Source organism: Vipera ursinii, assembly GCF_947247035.1.
Source record: "Vipera ursinii genome assembly, chromosome: 6".
Lineage (NCBI taxonomy): Eukaryota > Metazoa > Chordata > Lepidosauria > Squamata > Viperidae > Vipera > Vipera ursinii.
This window is the reverse complement of record NC_139515.1, coordinates 1,525,387-1,551,096: the sequence shown is the minus strand read 5'-3', so window position 1 is coordinate 1,551,096 and position 25,710 is coordinate 1,525,387. Positions and strand designations below refer to the sequence as shown.

At 42.8% G+C, this 25,710-nt stretch overlaps 1 protein-coding gene across 1 annotated transcript in view; it reads right to left on the bottom strand.

The window, feature by feature from the left end:
* Positions 1-25,710, bottom strand: part of CCDC91 (coiled-coil domain containing 91) — a 100,947-nt gene that overhangs the window by 50,603 nt on the left and 24,634 nt on the right. The window contains exon 9 of the mRNA XM_083366533.1: positions 12,808-12,885. Coding sequence (XP_083222659.1) covers positions 12,808-12,885 — 78 coding nt within the window. The remainder of the gene's footprint in view (positions 1-12,807; positions 12,886-25,710) is intronic.

Genomic DNA, 25,710 nt, shown 5'->3' with positions numbered 1-25,710 from the left:
GAGTCAGGCAGTTGTAATGAGTATAAAGATTTACTGCAAGCTTAAGCTGTCTATAAGAATCTGGCTAACTAACAGCCGAGGGAAATGAGCAGGAGATAAGAAAGGCATTCAAGGAGGGCTGAGCTGAGATCTCTTGTTTGGTGCACAGGGACTTCTGACTTATGACAAGTTGTGACCTCTCCCTCGGGCCCAGCCTGGTCATCTCCTACACCTGTTCTTTCATAGTAGTTCTAGGATTGAATAAGAACCTGTACTAGCCATTTCAACCCCATCAATTCTTAAGGAACATTAAAACACTGGCAGACAGTTAGGAATTAACTTGGTTAGTCAATTAAGGAGGGAGAAAAAAATCAACTTCATCTCTGATGTTAAACCTGAAGAATAAAAGGAACTAAAATTGAACAGAGAAAGGAAACCAGAAATTAAAGACCGTAGCAGGTAAGTGGAAATTATAATCTGGACCGAGATGCCCTACGTACGGTCACTCATGCACTCGTTACCTCCCGTATAGATTACTGCAATGCTCTCTACATGGGGCTGCCCTTGAAGACCACCCGGAGGCTCCAGCTGGTGCAGAATGCGGCCGCGCAGGTAGTGATGGGAGTATCCCGATACTTCCATATTACACCCCTCCTGCGTGAGCTGCATTGGTTACCGGTTGCCCTCCGGGTGAGATTTAAGGTGCTGGTCCTTACCTATAAAGCCCTACATGGCTTAGGCCCGGGATATTTGCAGGACCGTCTGCTGCCAGGAATGACTTCCCATCGCCCAGTACGCTCACACAGAGAGGGCCTCCTCAGGGTACCGTCGGCCAGACAATGCCGGCTGGCGACCCCCAGGGGGAGGGCCTTCTCTGTGGGGGCACCTTTGGAATCAACTCCCCTTGGAGCTCCGGATGGCCCCGGCTCTCCGGTCCTTTCGTCGTGACCTTAAAACATGGCTTTTCCATCAGGCTGACCTGGACTGACGATAGGGTTTTTTTTAAAAAAATGTTTTTAATATTTTATCACTGGGGCTGGTTAGTTTAATCTTTTTTTTAAAAAATTGTATTATTGTCTTTTATTGTTGTTAGCCGCCCTGAGTCCTTCAGGAGATAGGGCGGCATGTAAGTCCCAACAATCAATGAATGAATAAATGAATGAATGAATGAATGAATGAATGAATAAATAGTGTGTGTGTGTGTGTGTGTGTGTGTGTGTGTGTGTGATGGAAATGAGTAATAGATAATATAGTTTGAACAAGATGAATACATTCATGACATCACTGACTAGAAAATCGACGTTCAAACATCAGGATCACTTACAGCCTATCATCATCATGTTTTTTATTTAATTGTGAGATTCTAAAGATTGGTTACTATTAGAAATTAAACAGCAAGCAGACATAAGCATGCTGTGAAAATTCACGCGTATAATGAAAAAATTGAGGAATACCATCAGATGAAGAAATAATTAAAAAAGTACTAGAATGCGCAGAGATGGATAGATGGACTATGAGACTGAAAGAAAAAGAAGAATCGGATTATTATCAAACCTGGGACTTATTTTACCACTGGCTGGAGGAAAGAAGAAAGGATTAGCAATTAAATATGTATTAGCATGTAAACTCAGACAGCACGTTGGTTGAAAAATTGCTATTGTTGTATTATATGTATATAGTTCATTTAATGTGTTAACGCAATCGGTTCGCAACATAAGGGAAAACGTTTGACAGCCGAACATGAGGTAAAGTGTTTGACAGCCGAACACGAGGGAGTTTTGACAGCTGTCAAAACTCCCGACTTACGCAGGCGCACTAGTTGACAGCTTTCAGCTGTCAAAGCAACACATGCCGCCAGCACGAGGAACCGAACTGTCAGGCATTCCGCGGAGCTGATTGGAGCAGAAGCAAAGCGGGAAAAAGACTGGCCGGCGATTGGACCAGACGACCGGCGCCAGACTATAAAAAGCCGAAAGGCTCCTGTTATTGTTCGCTCTGTTCTAATAAATCTGTTAACGTTACCAGCTGTCTTGAGTGGTCTGTTCCAGCCACTTCACTGGCGACGAAGGTGGGATCCGCTTCCAGAGCTGAAGTCACGGCCAGGAAGAGTCCTCGGCCGGCAGAGCTAGTCACTGGAAGTTTTAACTTCCACAGCGAAGCGGACCACCGAGCCCAGACAGCATGGCAAATTTCGGACGAGTGAGGGAATTCGACACTCACCACCCCGAGCGATGGGAGTCGCATCTGGGGCAGGTCGAGGGGTTCCTCCTCGTCAGCAAGATTACAGATGACAGAGCCAAAGCAGCAGCACTTCTATACATCAGCGGTCCACCCGTCTACGATGCTGCTGTCGGGCTATTCAGCCCCGTGCCGATCAGAGAGGTTCCATATTCCGAACTCGTCGACCGGCTCAGCAAGCACTACATGCCGGCCCGCTCAGAACTGTACTGGCGGGTACAGTTCGCCCAGCGAAGGCAGCGGCCGGATGAAGCCGCAAACGACTTCATCGCGGGAGTCCGGCACGCTGCACGGAGCTGCAACTTCCCAGACTTAGAAGACCGGATCCGGGACCAAGTGGTCATCGGCCTGAGAGACGAACGCCTCAAGAAAAAAATCACGTCAAAGCCGGAGATGACACTCGCCCAGGTCTCCCGAGAGATCTTGGTGTATGAAGATAACCACAAGAAGACCCTCAACCGGACAGCAATAGAACCTCAAGGCAGCGTCCATCAGGACGAAGCATCTTTCAGTGACGAAGAGTCCATAGACCTGACAGACACCGACGCGATACAACGACGAATGGAGAGAAGGCAATATAGACGAAGTGACAACAACGAGCGTCCCAACCCAAGAAACTTCACCTCAGCTCTAAGAGAACAACGAAACTCCTGCGCCAGCTGTGGGGGCAACCATGCCCGGGCAAATTGTCGGTTCCGGAGCGCTAAATGCCATAATTGTGGCAAGACCGGCCACATTAAACCCGTCTGCAGAGGCCGTCCCCGTGACAACCTGCATGAAGTGGAGGCGATTCCCCCAGGTACGATCACCCACCGAGCCAGTAAGGGAAAGCCCCCAGAGGTATTAGTGGAAACAGTAGGTGAGGTGCACAACTTGAGCCCTAAGGTAAAAATTAAAACTAAGCTACAGGGAGTTTTTTGTGACATGGAGGTGGACTCAGGTTCAGCGGTAACCCTAATTTCGTTAAAAACGTTTAGGGAAATCTGCAGGCGCAGTAAAAAAACAATACCGTTAGAAAACCCACAGGTCCAGTTAGCAGACTACCAGAAAACACCGATCCAACTCAAGGGCAAGGCTAGGGTCTGGGTAGAGTACAAAAAGTTCAAGGGACCTCTAGAAGTAATAGTCACCCAAGGGGATCGCACTAATCTAATAGGGTTAAACTGGTTCAGCCCCTTAGGAATCGCCATTACCGGCGTCAATGCAGTACAAACGTCAAACCTCGAGGCCGTCTGCAGGAAATACGCAGACGTTTTCGACGGTTCCTTAGGCAAATATACAGGCCCTCCCATTGCTCTTAACTTAAACCCCGCCATACAACCTATCAAAATTAGGGCCAGGAGGGTTCCCTTCGCCCTCAAACAAAAAATTGAGGACGAACTGGAACGCCTTGTCAAGCTGGGAGTGCTAGAACCTACTGATGGGGGCAGTTGGGAAACCCCCATCGTAACACCAGTAAAACCTAATGGTCAAATCAGAATATGCGCAGACTATAAGGGGACCCTAAACTTAGCGCTCAATGCCCACTCTTACCCCATTCCAGCAGTACGGGACGTCCTAGCTTCTATTCGCTCCGGCGCCATTTTTGCGAAATTAGACCTCACGCAGGCGTATTTGCAGTTGCCTGTGACCGATGACACCGCGGTCGCCCAGACAATTGTCACGCACCGCGGAGCATTTAAAGTGACAAGACTGCAATTTGGTATCTCGACCGCCCCTGGCATATTCCAAAGCATTATGGAAAAAACATTAAAAGGAATTCCCGGGGTCTCACCTTACTTTGACGATGTACTCATCGCCGGAGAAACAGAAGCCATTCTAGCTGACAGGCTGTCAGCTGTCCTAGAGCGATTCAGAACTGCCGGATTTAAACTAAAAAGAGAAAAGTGCTCTATAGGAGTTCCCTCTACGGAATTCCTGGGGTACAAAATTGACGCCCAGGGCATCCACCCCACAAACGACAAACTGGAAGCCATTCAAGCAGCCCCCAGCCCCAAAAACAAACAGGAACTACAGGCGTTTTTAGGACTATTAAATTTTTATCACGCCTTCCTCCCCCACAAAGCTACTATTGCAGAGCCCCTGCATAGGTTATTAGACAAGGGAAGCCCCTGGACCTGGGCAAAGGTGCACGAGAATAGTTTTCAGTCACTAAAGACCATTATTTGTAAAAGCTCCACCATCACCCTATTCCAAGAGGACGCCCCTATCTGCATCGCGTGCGATGCGTCCCCATACGGAATAGGTGCCGTCTTGAGCCACCTGGACCAGGACGACACTCAAAGACCCATAGCATTTTATTCCCGGACCCTAACTAAAACAGAAAGAAATTACGCTCAAATTGATAGGGAAGCTTTAGCCATCGTCGCCGGAGTTAAAAAATTCCACGACTACCTGTATGGCAGACCCTTCACTATACTCACTGATCACAAACCCCTATTAGGCATTTTTACCTGGGACAAAACAACCCCACAAATATTATCCCCGAGAATCCTGCGCTGGTCAACCTTTTTATCAGCATACTCCTACAAATTAGTATACAAGCCAGGCAGGGAACTAGGACATGCAGACTGTCTAAGCAGGCTCCCTATACAACGCCACGACCCAGATCCAGCCCCCGCCGGCAACGTATTGGCTATCAACGAATTACCAGAATTCCCCCTGACAGCAAAAATCATTGCTGACAACTCCGCAAAGGATAAAACACTCAGCAGGGTCCTGCAATGGGTCACAATAGGATGGCCACACAAATGCCCAGAGGAAACGTTCCGCCCCTTTTTTTCAAAACAACTAGAACTAACCTCCCATTTAGGCTGCCTACTATGGGGAAATAGAGTGGTAATACCACACACAAACATACAGCAAACGTTAAAAACCCTGCACGAAGGGCACCCGGGAATGGTGAAAATGAAGCTACTTGCTAGAAGTTATGTATGGTGGCCAGGAATCGATAAGGACATAGAACAACACGTGGGAGGATGCTATACGTGTCAAGTAACGAGAAGCGAACCACCCCATGCCCCAGTCCATAAATGGGAAACAACAAAAAACCCATGGTCCCGTATCCACCTAGATTTTGCGGGACCAATTCATGGGCAAAATTTCTTAATAATTGTAGATAGTTTTTCCAAATGGCTCGAGGTGATACCCCTAAATAAAATAACAACTTACTCCACCATTCAAGCACTTAGAAAAGTTTTCGCAACCCATGGCCTTCCAGACGTCATAGTCTCAGATAACGGCCCACAATTCACCTCTCGTGAATTTCAGATGTTCGCTTCGAGGAACTGTATTAGACTGGTGACGTCAGCGCCCTTCCACCCGTCGACTAATGGCATGGCAGAAATTATGGTGCGGTCAACTAAAGAGGCACTTAATAAATTCATAAAAGGGAACTGGCACCGACGCCTCAGCCAATTCCTCCTTGCCCAACACACCACACCCGGCACCACCACGGGGAAGTCACCAGCTGAGCTACGATGGGGACGGAGGCTAATAACGAGACTAGACAGACTGCATCCTGATAGAACTGCTAATGACCAAGAACTTCCAACATCCGCACCACGAACCTTCACCCCAGGCCAAAGCATCTGGGCACGAAATTACACAGGCAACCAAAAATGGATTCAAGGGGTCATAATAAAGCAAACCGGACCCATCTCATACTTAATTCATTCAGACACACATGGCCAACTACGGCGACATGTAGACCAACTACGAATCCGCAAGCCACAAAACACACCCCCACCATCCCAACAACCCCCTTTGCCCCCCCTCATACCAAGTATTCCGCCAACCGAGGAGGCCCAGCCACAACAACCACGGGCGGAAGGAGAACTCGGAAACGAGGCTGCCCCACGACGGTCCAGCAGATCGAGGAAACCACCGGGTTACTTACAGGACTATGAATGGGCAGGGAGCAACAAACCAACACACGGGGGTGGAAACGATCCAGGGGAAGGGTAAGGGGTGTATTATATGTATATAGTTCATTTAATGTGTTAACGCAATCGGTTCGCAACATAAGGGAAAACGTTTGACAGCCGAACATGAGGTAAAGTGTTTGACAGCTGAACACGAGGGAGTTTTGACAGCTGTCAAAACTCCCGACTTACGCAGGCGCACTAGTTGACAGCTTTCAGCTGTCAAAGCAACACATGCCGCCAGCACGAGGAACCGAACTGTCAGGCATTCCGCGGAGCTGATTGGAGCAGAAGCAAAGCGGGAAAAAGACTGGCCGGCGATTGGACCAGACGACCGGCGCCAGACTATAAAAAGCCGAAAGGCTCCTGTTATTGTTCGCTCTGTTCTAATAAATCTGTTAACGTTACCAGCTGTCTTGAGTGGTCTGTTCCAGCCACTTCAATTGTATGTATGGGAAAAAATGAATAAAAAAACTAATAAACTAAAAAAAAAGAAAATACACATGTCTACAGCGCCACTTTCTTTTTAAAAAGTTGTATTAATTTACAAGGAGGATAAAGCAAGTATTAAAAAGAATCAGACATTGTGGCTGCTTCAACACTTGAGGTTTTTAAGAAGAGACTGGACAGCCACTTGTCTGAAATGACATAGGGACTCCTACCTGAGCAAGGGGCTGGACTAGAAGACCTCCAGGGTCCCTTGCAGCTCTATTCTGAATAATAATAATAATAATAATAATAATAATAATAATAATAATAATAATAACAACAACAACAACAACAACAACAACAGTTTATCTCAACTCTTCTCAAAGTTAAGTTCTAGTTCTGAGAAAGCTGCTGGATCAATCTTAATGTAATAACGCTGCTTTTAGGAAGGAATATAAAATATGCCTGTGGAACACCGCAAGTGCAAAGTCAGAAGCAACCCAAAATTCAAGAGGACAAGCTGAGCATACGGGGCCTCTTCCCCTGCAGAACTAAGCCTCGCTCTGTTTCTTTCACTATGAGAAAGGTTAAACAGCAGGGACCAAGTTCAGTGGAACTTTAGAGGTTTACCCACAAAACCTTCTTAAAAGCTTTTTAAACACACCCAGCAACCAATAACCCAAAGAAACATTATTCCTTTCTTGTTTAAACACTGCACTTCTAAATTATTTCTAGGAACAGAAAAGCAGCGGAGAAAACCAAAAGATAATCCAAAGAGACCAATATTTCTTTCCTCAATTAATCAGTAGTTATAAACAAATGGAAATCTTAAAAGCTGGAATTCAGCAAAGCTGTCCATCGGTCTATAACCTTTAAGGAGGCACGCAAAGTATTTAGTAAGGCTCGCCCTGCTGAATCCAAACAGCCACAAAAAACACAATGCAAAATCCGATTAAATTATTTAAATACAACCATATTTAGACAGAGATTTCCAATTGGTGGTAGGAGTCCCAGTCTGCAAAACGCAGTAAGTTTACACTAGTCGACTGTGCTTATAGTTCTGCCCGAAGCCACCTGAAATATCCCACAGCATCACCAGGAAATCTTTCCACCAATAAACAGCAGAAGTGAAGACCTGCATGCTATGAATATTAACGCTGCTAAAATGAGGAAGAATAGAATAGAATAGAATAGAATAGAATAGAATAGAATAGAATAGAATAGAATAGAATAGAATAGAATAGAATAGAATAGAATAGAATAGAATAGAATAGAATAGAATAATCTTTATTGTTATTGTGTATCTCACAATGAAATTAAGTGCTGTCCACAGTGTATACTACACACAAGTAAAAAGCACAAATAAGAACATACCTTATATACAGACATCCTTCACATTCCATTCTCCATTACGCTGCCCCTAATAATGCACTTCAATGTCGCACTATACAGTGGTATTTAATATGGTTACAGCTCCTGGATAAAAACTATTTTTCAGCCTGTTGGTCTTTGTTTTTATTATCCTGTAATAGTTCAAGAGAGGGACGCGGTGGCTCAGTGGGTTAGGACGCTAAGCTTGTCGATCAGAAGGTCGGCAGTTTGGCGGGTCGAATCCCGAGTGCCGCGTAACAGAGTGAGCACCTGTTACTCGTCCCAGCTTCTGCCAACCTAGCAGTTCGAAAGCACGTAAACATGCAAGTAGAAAAATAGGGACCACTACGGTGGGAAGGGAACAGCGTTCTGTGCGCCTTTGGCATCTAGTCACGCCGGCCACATGACCACGGAGACGTCCTCGGACAAGCGCTGGCTCTTCGGCTTTGAAATGGAGATGAGCACCGGCCCCTGGAGTTGGAAACGACTAGCACGCATGTGCGGGGGAACTTTTACCTTTAATAGTTCAAGAAATGAATGTCTGGGATGAGGGAGCTATGTATGTCTAACCTATTGAAGGGAAGGATTAAGGGGGACAGGATAACCGTCTTCCAGTATTTGAGGGGTTATCTCATGGAAGAGGGGATTGACTTATCCTCCAAAGAAGTCAGGGATGGAAGCTTGTCAAAGGGATATCCAGTCTAGAAGTAAGGACAAATTTCCTAACAGCGAGAACAATTGATCGGTAGAATAGCTTGCCTTTCAGAGTGGTGGCTGCTCCATCACTGGAGGTTTTCGAAATAGATGGGGCAATCATTTGACTGGGATGATATGAGCCCTCCTGCCTTGAACAGGGGGTTGGACTAGAAGACCTCCAAGGTCCCTATGATTCTACGTTCTATGTTCTAAAGTTATCTTCTTCTTCTCCTCCCCTTTCCAGAAAAAAAGAAGAGTGTAAGTTGAATGTTGCCCAACAAACAATTAATTATCAGCGTGTGGATTTCTCCTTCCACTCCTGGATGAACACTTTTTTGGCCATCCCTTGTGAGTGAAAAATCCATAATTCTTCATGTCCTGATCAGTTCCAAAGAGACAGCTGAGAAGAACGCAGGAAACCTTGCAGGAAGAAAGGGGATGGGGTGGGGGGAGAAACGTCCTGTTAACTGTCTTGTAAATTTCACATCAAAAGTCCAAACCATCTGCGACAATCTTCCAAGTTGGAGGAGGTGTGTTACCAAAACATCCCTTGTGCGATGCATGTGTGATCTTTCGCACTAAGGTCTCTTATATGTCTGACTGATGGTGAAGCGGGATGATTGTGACATGAAAACAGACATCAGCCTGAGCATATTTTAAGAGGGGTTTTTCTGTTATTTTTAGAAAATGCAAGTACAAGCCAGCCAAGTTGGGGGTTTGTGTGTGTGAGTGTGTGTGTGCATGCGCGCCCGCTTGCTGGTTTTAAGTGGGAATAAATAAAAACAAGATGTTCGCTTAAGTTTTCTGAACTTTTTCCACTCTTATTTAGACATGTTACTAAAGCTTTTAGACATGTTACTGCTTTGAACCTCAGCTAGTATTTCCTTTGGAAAGTTCTTCACAAAAAGTTATTAATGGTGGAAACGAAAGCCCTTTGTAGAATAAAAACTATTCAAACAGCATCTTCTGTGCAAAGTAAGGCTAAAATATGCCATTCTACTGGATTCCGAACTTGGCAATGAGTGGTTTAAAATATATATATATATATATATATATATATATATATTTTAAAATCCAAATAACTTCACAGTTGATTTCTTATATCCAAGGAGGCTTTGGACCATCTTTATTAACATTAATTTATTTCTCACCTCACAGAACAACTTAATTTCAAGGGATTATGAGAAGAGGCCCTACTTTTTGTATGTAACACATTCTCCATCCTCATTGCTCATCCATACCGTGGGAGTTTATGCTTCTGTCTTAGCTGACATACAGCAAGATTTCTTCCATGTAAAATTTGCTTTCTCATCATTTTCAAAAGAGAACACGGAGTCAAGAAACACACTGCAGGCTAGCACTCGGTACGTACAGCAGCCAGGAAAGCCTTGGAAAAGATCTTCAAATGTACTGATATATATTGGCAGCAACCTAGGATTTGTTAGCACGGTAAGGAGAGAACGGCATCTGTGTAATGTATGGCAGCAAAAAAACAGGAATGTATGTGGTAGACTAAAATTGGTCCGCCTAACCTAGTTTATTAAAAGGCAAGATGCTTTCATGAGCTGAAGATTATCTTCTGGGTGTCAAGCGCCGGGAGATTCAGACCGTTCAAATGAGTGGGAGTTAAGAAAAGGATTCAAAGTGGGCTGGACCTAAATCTCTTGCAGTGTTGGAGCACCCACAACTTCTGGAGGCAGGTTGTTCTACTGTTCAATTGTTCTCCCTGTCAGGGAATTCCTCCTTAGTTCCACTAATGGTTAAGGCAAATTGGCGGTAGATAAGGGTCAAGGGAATTCATGGAAAACTGGACTTAGGTCTCTTGTGGGCACGAAGGGATTCCAAGCTAATGACGCATTTGACCCTTCCCTCGGGCTCAACCTGGTCATCTCCTACAGTCTGGTTAGATAGCAGTCTGGTCCTTTGCATCCTTCTGAGATTAAAGCACTGTTCTCAACTCAGCTGGAAGATGGGTAGACTTCAACTCCCATGTTGCCTGGAGAATTCTGGGAGTGGAAGTCCACCCATCTTCTGCCCTTGAAGACCACCCATCTTCTGCTCTTGAAGACCACTCGGAGGCTCCAACTGGTACAGAATGCGGCCGCGAGAGTTGTCTTGGGAGTTTCCCGGTACTCCCATGTTACACCTTTGCTCCGTGAGCTGCATTGGTTACCAGTTGTCTTCCGGGTGAGGTTCAAGGTTCTAGTTATGGTCTTTAAGTCCCTACATGGCATGGGTCCGGAGTACCTTGGGGACCACCTGCTGCCGGCGTCAACTTCCCTCCGCCCTGTGCGTTTCCACAGAGAGGGCCTCCTCAGGGTGCCTCCGGTCAGAGAATGTCGGCTGGCGGCCCCCAGGGGGAGGTCCTTCTCTGTGGGCGCTCCGGCTTTATGGAACCAGCTGCCGGTCGAGCTCCAGACGGCACCGGACCTCCGCTCCTTCCGACGCGGTCTGAAGACCCACTTATTCGAACAAGCTGGCCTGGCCTGATGGGGGGATTTTAGGGTTAATGGGTTTTTATACTGTATTGTTTTACTGGGTGATTATTTAATTTTCTTTTTAATTTTTGTATTTGCTATTTATATGTGCCCTGTTCACCGCCCTGAGTCCCTCGGGAGAAGGGCGGTATATAAATTTAATTAATAATAATAATAATAATAATAATAATAATAATAATAATAATAATAATAATAATAATAATAATAATAATCTTCAAGTTGCCACAGTTGAGAAACACTGGATTAGAGAAAAGTCAGAGGCAGAGCGGCATGAGTCATACTCTGATGTCACTCCAGCTCAATTCCCAAACATCCATTCATGCAGATATTATCCACTGTGATTTCCTGCAGGGATGAAATTAGCCATTTCCCAACATTACTTCCAGTGACGTAGCCCTCAGGAATCAACACAGCCAGTGCAAAAAGGACACCATAGTCCATGATACTAATTGCTGCTGAAAATCTTCACGGTACCTATCTTCTTTTTCTGCCCCATTCTTCACAAGGATGACTCAAGCGGCTGAAAGCCAGACTCGCAGACTCCAGTAATTAAGTTTGTGTTGGTGAGTGACCATAATAAAAAGTTGCACTAAATAGTTTTGTTTCCCAGGTCCCTGGTTTTCAAGTGACCACCGTGTTCAGTATCCTTGCTCATTATTATTATTATTATTTTGCACCCTGAATTGGGGGGGGAGGGGAGAGGACAGATTTTCCTCCAGGATTCTGACTCCAAACCCATCTACCATCTTGGTTTGCAGGAGAAAAAGTTGTGTTCCAAAAGTACTTTTTTCTAAAAGGCAACTGGACTTTCTCGTGTGTGTGTGTGTGTGTGTGTTTTCCCCCCTCCAAAACCATTTCACTTCTCATCCAAGAAGCTTCTTCAGTTCTAACTGGGTTAGAACTGAAGAAAGTCCTTGGATGAGAACTGAAACGTTTTGAAAGAAGAAAAAAAACCAAGAAAGTCAGTTGCCTTTTGGAAAAAGCATCTTTGGGGTAATCAGGACCCAGATGACTGAGAATCCCCATAGACAGCTAGAAAAAGTCTTCTTTTTCTGAAGACTGAAGTAGCAGCTGATCCACTGGACCGTTCCAGAGCCTTGGTGGAGCAGTGGGCTAATGCCTCCTTAAGTAACACCAGCTGCCTGCAATTAGTGCAGGTTCGAGTCCCACCAGGCTCAAGGTTGACTCAGCCTTCCATCCTTCCCAGGTAGGTAAAATGAGGACCCAGATTGTTGGGGGCAATTAAGCTGACTTTGTAATAATGCTGCTTGGGGTGTGTGTGTGAAAGCCCTAATAAGCAGGCATATACATAGAATGAAGGCTACTGCTAAGCTTGTAAGCCGCCCTGAGTCTTCGGAGAAGGGCGGGATATAAATGGAATTTAAAAAAAAAAATCATCATTTCCTGCAAAGGTCCTTCCTTCCCATCATTCACAGCAGAAAGGTCATCTGCTTGATATCCCCGAAAATTTCTTTTAAACTTACTTTTTCTTTTTTTTTTTTTTTGGAACCACCTCCCTACAAAAACAGCTTTAAGGATGTGGGTACAAAAAAAAAAAGGCAAACAAACAAGTCTCCAGTTTCTAGTTTGCCTCTTCCCAGCAAGAAATCTATCCTACAATCAGAACGGATTTAGAAGCCAATTCAAACCCTGGAAAAGAACACGACGGTTACCTTGAATTCTTCCACGATAATAGACAAGGCCTCGTGTCCAGCTTTTCTTAAATCTTCCAACTCCGCTTTATGCTTCTCCTGGAGACAAAGATATATAAGAGGCAAAAATGAGGAAAAATGGTCGAGCTTTTTTTTCCAGGCCACTACATCTGGGCAGGCGTCACCGACACACTTTAATGTCTATTAAAGAGGCATCGTTGCTACCAAGGCTTTCTCTGCTTCCAATTCCAGAGTTTTAATTCCAAGACGATAACGTAAGAGACAAAGACATTTTGTTGGATCCTGCTGGGGAAACGTTGGTCTGAACGTAACTTCGTAGTCTGATTATGAGTTCTCTTTCACTCCAGCTAAGGCTTAGCGAAAAGCAATGTGAACCAAGGAGGATAAATACCTCATTAGATAACCAGCCTTGCCCACAGTTAGCAGAAAGGGCAACTTATTATTCCCAAAGCAATTTAGATTTTTGACCTTCTATGAAACAAGGGGCCCATGCCAGTCTATCCAGCTGTTGCTGTTTTACCATACAATGAAGCTCCCTGCCCACACATCCACAAGAAGATTCAGTGTCAAGGCAGGAAAGCCAGTTCGGCCTAGTGCAGGGGTAGGCAACCTTGGCCCTTTTATGACTTGCGGACTTCAACTCCCAGAATTCCTGAGTCAGCATGGCTGGTTCAGGAATGCTGGGTCCACAAGTCATAAAAGAGCCAAGGTTGCCTACCCCTGGTCTAGTGGTTAAGGCACCAGGCTAGAAAGTGGGAGACTGTGAGTTCTAGTCCTTCCTTAGATCCATAAAAAAAAAACAGCTGGGTGACTTTGGACCAGTCACTCTCTCTCAGCCCAACCCACCTCACGGGACTGTTGTTGTGAGGAAATAGGAGGAAGTTGTGCTGGATAAGTTCATCACCTTGACTGTTTGTAAGTAAAGGCAGGATACGAAGAATAGAATAGAAAATATGGAATAGAATAGAATAGAATAGAATAGAATAGAATAGAATGGAATGGAATAGAATAGAATGGAATGGAATGGAATGGAATGGAATGGAATGGAATGGAATGGAATGGAATGGAACAGAATAGAATATGGCAACTTGGCCTAGAGGTTATTGAATAAAAGGATTTAATTAATTAATTGATTGATTGATTGATTGATTAGTATCCTGCCTTTATTATTTTTATAAAAAACTGAAGGTGGCTAAAATGGAATTGAACTTCAAAATGAAAGAGACTCCAAATTAGGAAACATCATCAGTGCTAGCTAGGTAACTCTTAACACTGATAATGTTACCTAGTTTGGTGATACATTCAGTGTATCTCTAGTTTGATGACACAAAGCATTTTATAGCTTGAAAGCTTAAGATATTTATTTATTTATTTATTTATTTATTTATTTATTTATTTATTTATTTATTTATGGATAGGTAGATAGTAAGTAGAGAGGGAGAGGGAGGAAGAGGGAGATAGATAGATAGATAGATAGATAGATAGATAGATAGATAGATAGATAGATAGATAGATATACACAGACAGATAAGACGAGAGAATGGTATAGATAGACAGATGAGAGAGGAGAGAATGGTAAAGATAGATAGATAGATAGATAGATAGATAGATAGATAGATAGATAGATAGATAGATAGATAGATAGATAGATAGATGGGCAGGCGGGCGGGCGGGCGGGTGGGTGGGTAGGTAGGTGGGTGGGTGGGTGGGTGGGTGGGTAGGCGACTGCTGGTACTCGGATGTTGCCATATCCTAAAAGTAGTACAATGGGTGAAAAGGTTCAAAAGCCCTGATCTAGTCCAACCCCCTGCTCAGGCAGGAAACTATACCATTTCAGACAAATGGTTGTCCAGTCTCTTTTTTAAAACTTCCAGTATTCACAACTTCTGGAGGCAGGTTGTTCCACTGATTAATTGTTCTAACTGTCAGGAAATTTCCCCTTAGTTCCAGGTTGCTTCTCTCCTTATTCAGTTTCCATCCGTTGCTTCTTTTCCTGCCTTTGGATGCTTTGGAGAATAGCTTGACTGCCTCTTCTTTGGGGCAGCCCCTGAGATACTGGAAGACCGCTATCATGTCACCCCTCGTCCTTCTCTTCATTAAACTGGACATACCCAATTCCAGCAACCGTTCCTTGTATGTTTTAGCCTCCAGTCCCCCAATCACCTTTGTTGCTCTTCTTTGCACTCTTTCTAGAGTCTCAACATCTTTTTTACATCGTGGTGGCCAAAACTGGATGCAGGATTCCAAGTGTGGCCTTACCAAGGCCTTGTAAAGTGGTATTAACACTTCACGTGATCTCGATTCTATCCGTCTGTTAAAGCAGCCTGGGACTGTGTTGGCTTTTTTGACAGCTGCATCACATGGCTGGCTCTTTGTAGGTTCACCTTCTCATATGCAGAAGCTTTATCACACAGATGGGCAACTACAGTCCCTTTATGACCTGTGGACTTCCATTCCCAGAATTCTTGAGCCAGCAGGCTCACTCAAGAATTCTGGGAGTTGAAGTCCACAGATCGTAAAGGGGCCATATTTGCCCACCCCTGATCTAACAGTTCTGCTTTGGTCCATTCATACTCTACAAATCTTCAGAAATGCTCATTGAAGAATCTTTTTGGAAAACTCCAGTGAGATACTGAAGAATTTCTTCAATTTCTTTTCCTGTCCTTAAGCAGCCTCTTATTTAAATCATATTTAAATCGTAAATCATATCTAAGAATTAAAAAGTAAACTAGAATGGCAGGTAGTGCCAAATTCAACAATATCCACAATAATCAGCATAATTAAATATTTCGGTATTCATCCATGCCCGTACCAAAATGGCCTGAACGACGTTCTCTAATTGATATGTAACTAGATCTATGTGATGTTTAAACATCATTACACAGAGTATCAAAATACAAAGGTTGCTTTCAAAGAAATTGGCCTACCTACCGGTGAAACTATTTTTACAAAGCGACTCAGCACTGGCCTGAAAAATATACTTTCTGCTGAGCAAAAAAATCTTGGAAATGATTGTTAGCACAGCAATTTGCTGGAAGGAATTACAATCAATTATATGTGACGCATAAGGCTAACTCAAGGCTATTGTACCAATGTTTGCATGCTTCAAATTTAAGCAGAACTAAGTGTAATTTAAATCACTGCGATTCAGTTATGTTCTAGATGTGAAAACAGAGGCTGGCAACACAGCCTTGTCAGATACAACATGTGCATACCAGGACTGAATTGATAGACATAAACCTACTTTTTCTACTGGGAGAGAAAATGAAGTTTCATCAAAGATAGAAGACACAAACATGAAAGCAAACTCTTTCCTTGTAGTAATCATTATTTCTTTGTTATCCATCAGGAAGGAGTACCCACTAGTAGTAATTCTATATAGTTACATACCAATAAAGGAAAATATTTGTAGCTCAGGGTTGAGACGTCCTTGATACCCTCTGAGCTTGGTTGTTTTCTTGCAGACATTACATTACCAAACTAGGTAACATTATCAGTGCTAGACTGTGGTGATCAATGCTAGACAGTAATGTTACCTAGTTTGGTTTCTATGCAGATCCTCCGTCATCGTTACTCAACCTAGGTAAACCCAAAGGTGCTTTATGAAAAGGCAACTGGACTTTGTTTGTTTTTCCTTGAAGAGGTTTCGCTTCTCATCTCAGAAGCGTCTCCAGTTTTGAGCAAACTGAAGAACCCTCCTTGGATGATAAGTGAAACATCTTCAAGGAAAAAAAGGAAGTCCAGTTGCCTTTGGGTTTACCTAGGCTGAGTAATGAAACATCTGCAAGAAAACAACCAAGCTCAGAGAGGAGCAAGGACACCTCACAGTTACATACTATGCAGTATCCGAAAGCAACACCAGCCCTTTGTGCAGAGATAATGGAGGGGGCAGAGGGGGAAAAACTAATATATTGTAGTTTCAGCTTGTAGGAGGCTAAAACATATAAGGAACGGCTGCTGGAATTGGGAATGTCTAGTTTAACAAAGAGAAGGACGAGGGGGGACATGATAGCAGGGTTCCAGTAGCTCAGGGGCTGCCCCAAAGAAGAGGCAGTCAAGCTATTCTCCAAAGCGCCCGAAGGCAGGACAAGAAGCAACGGATGGAAACTCATCAAGGAGAGAAGCAACCTGGAACTAAGGAGAAACTTCCTGACAGTGAGAACAATTAACCAGTGGAACAACCTGCCACCAGAAGCTGTGAATGCTCCAACACTGGAAGTTTTTAAGAAGAGACTGGATAGCCATTTGTCTGGAATGGTATAGGGTTTCCTGCCTGAGCAGCGGGTTGGACTAGATGACCTCCAAGATCCCTTCCAACTTTACTATTACATATATATATTGCTGAGTTCTTCATGGCCTCTGTGCTCTGGATGTTTTTCTGAAGATGTTTCATAACCAGGTCTGGTAACATCCCTTTCATTGCACTGATAATGTTATTTGTTCCAACAGTGTTCCAAAATCTCAGGGGCTGCCCCAAAGAAGAGGGAGTCAAGCTATTCTACAAAGCACCTGAAGGCAGGACAAGAAGCAATCGATGGGAACAAATCAAGGAGAGAAGCAACCTAGAACGAAGGAGGAGGAGGAGGAGGAGAAGGAGAAGGAGAAGGAGAAGAAGAAGAGGAAGAAGAAGAAGAAGAAGAAGAAGAAGAAGAAGAAGAAGAAGAAGAAGAAGAAGAAGAAGAAGAGGAAGAAGAAGAGGAAGAGGAAGAAGAAGAAGAAGAGGAAGAAGAAGAAGAAGAAGAAGAAGAAGAAGAAGAAGAAGAAGAAGAAGAAGAAGAAGAAGAAGAAGAAGAAGAATTCAATCATTTAGGGAATTTACACTGCTTGCTTTTCTTTCCTCCCTGTTCATTGGAAACAATATTCGTCGGCAACCCAATTGTTAAATGAAGCTGGGTTCCCCACTGACTTTGCTTGTCTGGTTGTAAAAAATGGGTTGCAAAAAAGTGGGAAGGAAGAGTGATCAGGTAGATTGGAAGGGAGAAATCAAGGAAATGAAGGATGGATGGAATTAATGAGTTCCTCAAAGAGAGAGATGAACAGTTTTTAAGAAAACTATATACACTGTATGGGCATGGTGAAAACAAGGATAGTTTGCAAGCATCCCAAGGTATGGAAATGTATATCTAGTAAAACTAGTTTTAACTACATTTTGTCTTTTTTTTCCATAGAGCAGTCCTTCAATTTCTTGCATTTACAATTTATCTTTTTTTTTTCCTGCGATCTGTTTAACAACGCTCATCCCCAAAGGGGACAGTGTGATGGGTACAGATGAATGTATATTTATTTCTGAAAACCGGTGGGTGAAACTATGTCACCAACGGGAATGTCTTTTTGGAAGACCTGAAATGTATCCTCCAGTTGAGCATTGTTTCCATTCCCATTCGTCTTGTTTAAAAATCGAAATGAGAATTAACTGCAGCGATGCCAAAAAGAAAAAAAAGAGAATAAATTAATAAAAAAAACACCGTCCTTTTATTATTCAATATATTTGTTGCCTAGAAAAGGCCAGATGTTCAACATGGGAGATCCTTCAATGTTATAGTTAGGCAATTAGTGCCCCGTGTTCATGCTGCTTAGGGGTTTTTCACAGTGCTGAGGTTGTGAAATGCAACTCCTATATATTGTATTGAATCTTACTGAAATTGCTGTGTTTTGTCTTTCCGAGTTCAGACACATTCAGAATTGCTCAAGGCAAAAGATCCATCAAACCCTGTTGTCTAATGAGGGAAGTATAACAAGCTCGGTATTATATTTTACGCCAAGGAGACTATAGTTTTAAAAAGATGATGCTAAATCTCTGTTGTAATAGAAGTGTTAGCAAAACAGACACGTTGTGATTGTGCAATGGAAGATTAATGGATCTGTCATCTGCTCTCAGAGCTTTCCTACAGTAACACAATTTAAGGAGTGACAGAATGAAAATGTGTTGAAAATCTGAAGTGCTAGCCAAATGATTACAGCCTATTGTTAAGAACTTTTTATTAACCGTTTAGCTCTTAATTTGGGGGAACAGGGGAAATATTTAATGTTTCTGTCATTCATCCAGGATTTTTCATGCTTTACAAAACTCCCTCCCGTCTGTCCCCTTAACGATTATTAAGAGGAAAAAATAGAAATATTTAAATAAAGGCCTGGAGACTAAAACTTATGAAGAACGGCTGCAGGACTTGGGTTTGGCCTGTCTAAAGAAAAGAAGAAATAGGGAAGACATGATAGCAGCATTCCAGTGTCTGAGGGGCTGCCACAAGGAAGAAGAGGGGGTCAAACTATTCTCCAAAGCACCTGAAGGCAGGACGAGAAACAACGGATGGAAACTCATCAAGGAGAGAAGCAACCTGGAACTAAGGAGAAACTCCTTGACGGAGAAGACAATTAACCAGTGGAACAGCTTGCCACCAGAAATCGTGGGTGCTCCATCACTGGAGGTTTTTAAGGAGACTGGACAGTCACTTGTCTGAAATGGTATAGGGTCTCCTGCTTGAGCAGGGGGCTGGACTAGAAGACCTCCAAGGTCCCTCCCAGCTCTATTCCATTCCATTCCATTCCATTCCATTCCATTCCATTCCATTCCATTCCATTCCATTCCATTCTATTCTATTCTATTCTAATTCTATTCTATTAATTCTATTCTATTAATTCTATTCTATTCTATTCTATTCTATATTTCCATTCTATTCTGTCTATTCTATTCTATTCTATTAATTCTATTCTATTCTATTCTATTCTATTCTATTCTGTATTTCTATTCTATTCTATTCTATTCTATTCTATTCTATTCTATTCTATTCTATTCTAGTCTAGTCTAGTCTAGTCTAGTCTAGTCTAGTCTAGTCTAGTCTAGTCTAGTCTAGTCTAGTCTAAAGGCCCAGATATGATATTTATACCGACGCCAACATGTGTGCAGAGGAATCCGTTAGGAAAAAATGCTGCAAAATGCATGTTCTAAGCAGCAACTTCTCTGTAGGACTTACTAGGAAATTGGACCTGGAAGAACAAAGAATTATAGGTTTGGAAAGTACATTTGAGATCTTCTAGTCCAACCCCCTGCTCAGGCAGGTAACCCTATACCATTTCAGACAAATGGTTGTCCAGTCTCCTCTTAAAAACCTCCAGTGATGAGGCACCCACAACTTCTGGAGGCAGGCTGTTCCACGGGTTAATCGTTCTCACTGTCAGGAAGTTTCTCCTTAGTTCCAGGTTGCTTCTCTCTTTAATGATCATCTACCTGCTATGTCTTTTTCCCGTCCTCAGATGCTTTGGAGAACAGATCGATCCCCTCATCTTTGTGACAGCTCCTCAAGTGCTGGAGGTTGGACGAGAAGGTCCCTTCCAATGATGTTATTCTGTTAAAGGGTGTGAAAAATTTAGAAGTTGTGGATGGTTCATCACTGGAGGCTTTTTAAGAAGAGACTGGATAGCCAGTTGTCTGGAATGGTATAGGGCAGGCGTAGGCAACCTCGGCTCTTTTATGACTCACGGACTTCAAGTCCGTGAGTCATAAAAGAGCCGAGGTTGCCTACCCCTGGTATAGGGTCCCCTGCTTGCACAGGGGGCTGGACTAGAAGACCTCCAAGGTCCCTTCCAACTATGCTATTCTATGTTCTATGGACCTTTGGCAATTCTCAGTAATTGAAGTTCCATCCTGTTATTCATTCTTCTTTCCCACAGGTTTTTTTTTTTCATGAAAGTATAACCCATGTCTTTTCATGCTTATCACGATAATCTTACATTTTCATCTCTGGTTTATTATTTTACAGAGAAAAGCACAGTGTCTGACCAAAAAAAGCCCATGTATTTAGCTTTAAGAAAACATAATTCTAGGCATTATAACCAACTCTTCATTTGTATGAGAGTTTATTTTAAAGGGCACAATGTAACTTGAAATTTAAGATTAAACGCCTCCCTGGAATAAAAAAAAAGAACTAAGCTCTGCTTTAAGTTTTATCATCAATTTTATAGTGGTTTTTAAGCTATAATCTAATTTTACTCATTATGATTCTCGCTTGAGGAAGCCTCTGAAATAATTGCATCCATCTTGAAATTGTTAATATCCAAACGTTTATGGAAGAATAAATACATTTCTATACTTAGAAGACTGAGTCAGAATATTACTGAAACGTTTAAGTGTCTAGACATCTAATCCTTCAGCTACTATTCAGTAACCCCAAACTGGAAGACACGAGATCCTGGCCACCATATATGCAAGAGAGAAAAGGCAAAGTCTGGGGCCAGGATGAGCATAAATCTTCAGTCTCCATCTCAAAAGAGTAATATGGAGCGGACTGTTTTCTGAAAAAGATGAGTATCATCTATTCACTGAACAAACCAGTTTTCTTGTGGTGGGTTAATCTAGAGGGGCTGCAGCAATTAACAGAGTAACAGAGTTGGGAGGGACCTTGGAGGTCATCTAGTCCAACTCCCTGCTCAGGTAGGAAACCCTATACCATTTCAGACAAGTGGCTGTCCAGTCTCTTCTTAAAAGCCTCCAGTGTTGGAGCACCTACAGCTTCTGGAAGCAGGTTGTTCCACTGGTTAATTGTTCAAACTGTCAGGAAATTTCTCCTTAGTTCTAGGTTGCTTCTCTCTTTGGTTAGTTTCCATCTGTTGCTTCTTGTCCTGCCTTCAGGTGCTTTGGAGAATAGCTTGACTCCCTCTTCTTTGGGGCCACCCCTGCGATATTGGAAGACTGCTATCATGTCACCCCTATTCCTTCTCTTTAGACTAGCCATGCGCAGTTCCAGTAATTGTTGTTTATATGTTTTAGCCTCCAGTCCCCTGATCATCTTTGTTGCTCTTCTCTGTACTCTTTTTAGAGTCTCAACATCTTTTTTACATCGTGGTGACCAAAACTGGATGCAGTATTCCAAGTGTGGCCTTACCAAGGCCTTGTAAAGTGGTATTAACACTTCATGTGATCTTGATTCTATCCCTCTGTTCATGCAGCCCAGCACTGTGTTGGCTTTTTTGGCATTACGTCTTGTGATTTTTATGACAGGTTGCTCAAAGGTTGCATTTCACTTCTAATGCCCTTCCCAAGAAGAGGTTGCTCTCTCTAAAGTAGTATGTCTCAACATTAGCAACTTGAAGGTCCGTGGACTTCAAGTCTCGGGTTCCCCCAGCCATTAAGCTGGCTGCAGAATTCTGGGAATTGAAGTCCATGCATTTTTAAGTTTGTTTATTTATTTATTTATTTATTTATTTATTTATTTATTTATTTATTTAATTTATATACCGCCCTTCTCCTGAAGGATTCAGGGCGGTGAACAGGGCAATACATTGTTGTTGCTCTGCTCTAAAGTAGGATCCAGGCATTCAAGAGTTACAATGCTATCTGGCCTATAAGGTTGCTTCAAGGATCACAGATCTTCCTTCCCAAGGCCAGACAGGCCATCCTCCAAGACCTTCTTTGACCGTCTCCACCTTTTACTGCCCTGATGGCAGAAGAGTGGGGTCAGTTTTATCTGAACACCCATTGATAAAAAATGAACTAAAGCAGGGGTCTTCAAACTTGACCCTTTTATGACTTGTGGACTTCAACTCCCAGAATTCCACAAGTCATAAAAAGGGCCAAGTTTGAAGACCCCTGAACTAAACTCAGGCCAAACAGGCCAACTGGTAGGGTCGCTTTATGTTATTCTGATCCGTTTTATTCAATTCCACTCTCGCTGGTTGAGCAACTTCACAGTTCCAAGTGGTTCAAAGAACAATGTTGTAGAGTTTTAAAAAATGTTAAAAAAGGGGGGGGGGGAGAGACGAAGAATTGACAGCGGAGCCCTTGCAGAAAAACTGAAGGGAAATAGGCAAGAGGGTATTATCATAAACATAAAATCTCTCCAAATAAACAGCCAAAACCCACTTTAGTGACTAAAAAAGTACATTTCCACCCACTGGCAGAGCTTAATTCCAAGCTCTTCCTTAATTTGTCAATAGTCCAGGAATCTCATCTACAAATTCACAGGCAGATACAGTAGATTTTTAACACTATTTTTCATTATTCAGGTTCTGTCTCCTCCATGTCTGCGCCCAAAACCAACCTAAATATTTTGTTAGAAGATGGTATTTAACAGGATGCAAGTCATATTACTTTTAAAAAAGAAAACCACATACATTTTCTAGTGTTTTTCCTCAGAGAAATCACCTACCTCCAAGACACACACCCAAGCCACCTTGCCCAGCAACTTGTATTCAGATCTACCAACCTACAGAGATCATCCTACATACTTCAATTATTAAGGACCAATCTAGATGTTCCAGACTCAGAGTAACTGAGTCGGAAGGGGCCTTGGAGGACGTCTAGTCCAACCTCCAGCTCAAGCAGGAGACCCGATTCAGACAAATGGGTGTCCAGTTTTCCCTTGAAAACCCTCCAGCGACGGAGCACCCACAGCTTCTGAAGGCAAGTCGTTTCGCTGGTTGATTGTTCTTACTGTCAGGAAATTTCTGACAGGAACCTAGAAATTAGTTCTAGCTTGCTTCTCTCCTTGATTGGTTTCCATCCATTCTTTCTTGTACTCTGGAAAATAAGTTGACCCCCCCTCTTCTTTGTGGCAGCCCCTCAAATATTGGAGGACTGCTATCATGCCAATCCTATTCCTTCTTTTCACTAGACTAGACATAGCCCACAGGTCTGCAACCCGCGGCTCCGGAGCCGCATGCGGCTCTTTCAGCCGTCTCCTGCGGCTCCCAGTCCTCTGCCATGTGCAGTCCCCCCCAAAAAAAAAGTGGGACTAATAAAGTTCAACCAATCAATTCAAATATGCAGGGTAGGTGCATATCTCGCCTTGGCTCCACTCTTCAGTCAAACCCTGTTCTGCACATGCAAGCTTGTACACGCATGCGCACACATTTTTTGCGGCTCCCAGTTTTTCCGGTTCCGAGTGGCTCTTTCACTGTTTCAGGTTGCTGACCCCTGACATAGCCAATTCCCGCAATTGTTCTTCTTTCTTTTTTTTTTTAGCCTCCAGCCCTCAAATTATCTTTGTTGCTCTTTTCTGCACTCTTTCCAGAGTCTCAACATCTTTTTTGTAACTTGGCGACTATGGGTGATGACAGCAGAGCCCCTTTTCAAAACATGCGTCTTTTGGAATCATACTCACAACCCTGAATAAAACACTCCACCAATCCTTCATCATTCATGGCTTCCCCTCCTTTTCACTTCAGGAAGAGACTTTTCATTCCATCTTTACTGCCGCTTCAGGATCAAGAATTCAGACTCCTATAATTGGGAGAAAGATAGGTTTGGAACTCAACAGAGAAGCTGCTCCATCAAGTTCACCTCTCAAATTTTTCTCAAGTTAGTATTTAATGTGAAGGAATGACTTCTCAAGAACAGCATTAAACAGTGTTTTGCTGATTGAAGATTTAGCGGCATACTAAAAGTTGCATTATACTCTCCCATTATACTCTTCAATAAAGAGGAATGAACACTTGTTTGGAGAAAGGAGGATTTGGTCATCACGATGTAAAAAAGATGTTGAGACTCTAGAAAGAGTGCAGAGAAGAGCAACTGGAGGCTAAAACATGCCAAGAAAGGTTACTGGAATTGGGTATGTCTACTTTAACGAAGAGAAGGACGAGGGGGGACATGATAGCAGGGTTCCAGTATCTCAGGGGCTGCCCCAAAGAAGAGGGAGTCAAGCTACTCTCCAAAGCACCTGAAGGCAGGACAAGAAGCAACGGATGGAAACTCATCAAGGAGAGAAGCAACCTGGAACCAAGGAGAAATTTTGTGACAATGAGAACAATTAACCAGTGGAACCACCTGCCTCCAGAAGTTGTGAATGCTCCAACACTGGAAGTTTTTAAGAAGAGACTGGACAGCCATTTGTCTGAAATGGTATAGGGTTTCCTGTCTGAGCAGGGGGTTGGACTAGATGACCTCCAAGGTCCCTTCCAACATCATCATCATCATCATCATCATCATCATTATTCAACTTTACTTCAAGTTGATTCAATTTGATTTGACTTGATTTGAAACTATTTTATTTCTGATACATTACTATCATGTATCTAAAAAGAAGTTAACTTGGTTTTAATTATTTTTCCTTTTGACAACAGTGTGGTTGTTCCAATTAATTAGAGGATATACTTTTTTTGCAATGACCTCAAAGACAGGTGACTTTTAATAGTTATTTATATGTGATCAGTTACATAAATTTAAAATGGTAAGTCATAATCTTTATTTAATTGGTGACTCTTCACCTGTCACTCCAATTACTATCTTGACAGAATATAATATTTTTAATAGGTGAAATTCTCTTCCTGCAGTAGTTCTTTCTCTCTCCTGATCCAATCCCTATTTTGTATTCACTACAGAGTGACTGGAAGCTTCGAAATTTTGCTGCTCTCCAGTTCCTTTGAATACCTTAACCTCTCCCACACAAACATACATTAAAACTTTGTCTATAGGGTCACTTCGTAACTGAATCCCTGAGTTTGAGATTGTTCAGAATAATGAAAGCCAAGGCTATTTTTATCCTAAATGTCAGCAGCAATGATGCTCTTCTGAATCACTTCTTACCATTGTTTCCTAATTACCACTGGGACGGAGTGAATTGTAACGAGGATTCTTCCAGCTTTAAGATATGGGGGAAAAAATAAAAGAAAAAATAGAGGGGTGGCAGGAGTATAAAGACACATTTCAGCCTTCAAAATCAAATCCAGGATTTGTGTTTAATTCCAAAAATGGTTGCCAACTCTAAAAGAAAATACTGTAACTATGTTTGAGAGAGAAGACCAAACCACATGAAGTTGCATTGTTTTTCAAGAACACGATCTTGCTGAGAATCTAAATATATACACATCTATCGGTTTGGGAACGGATTTGACAAGTGAAAAATTATAATTGAAGTTTTCCAATGCTCGTTCTGGGAGATGCAAGCGGACTATGCAAGCATATAGTAA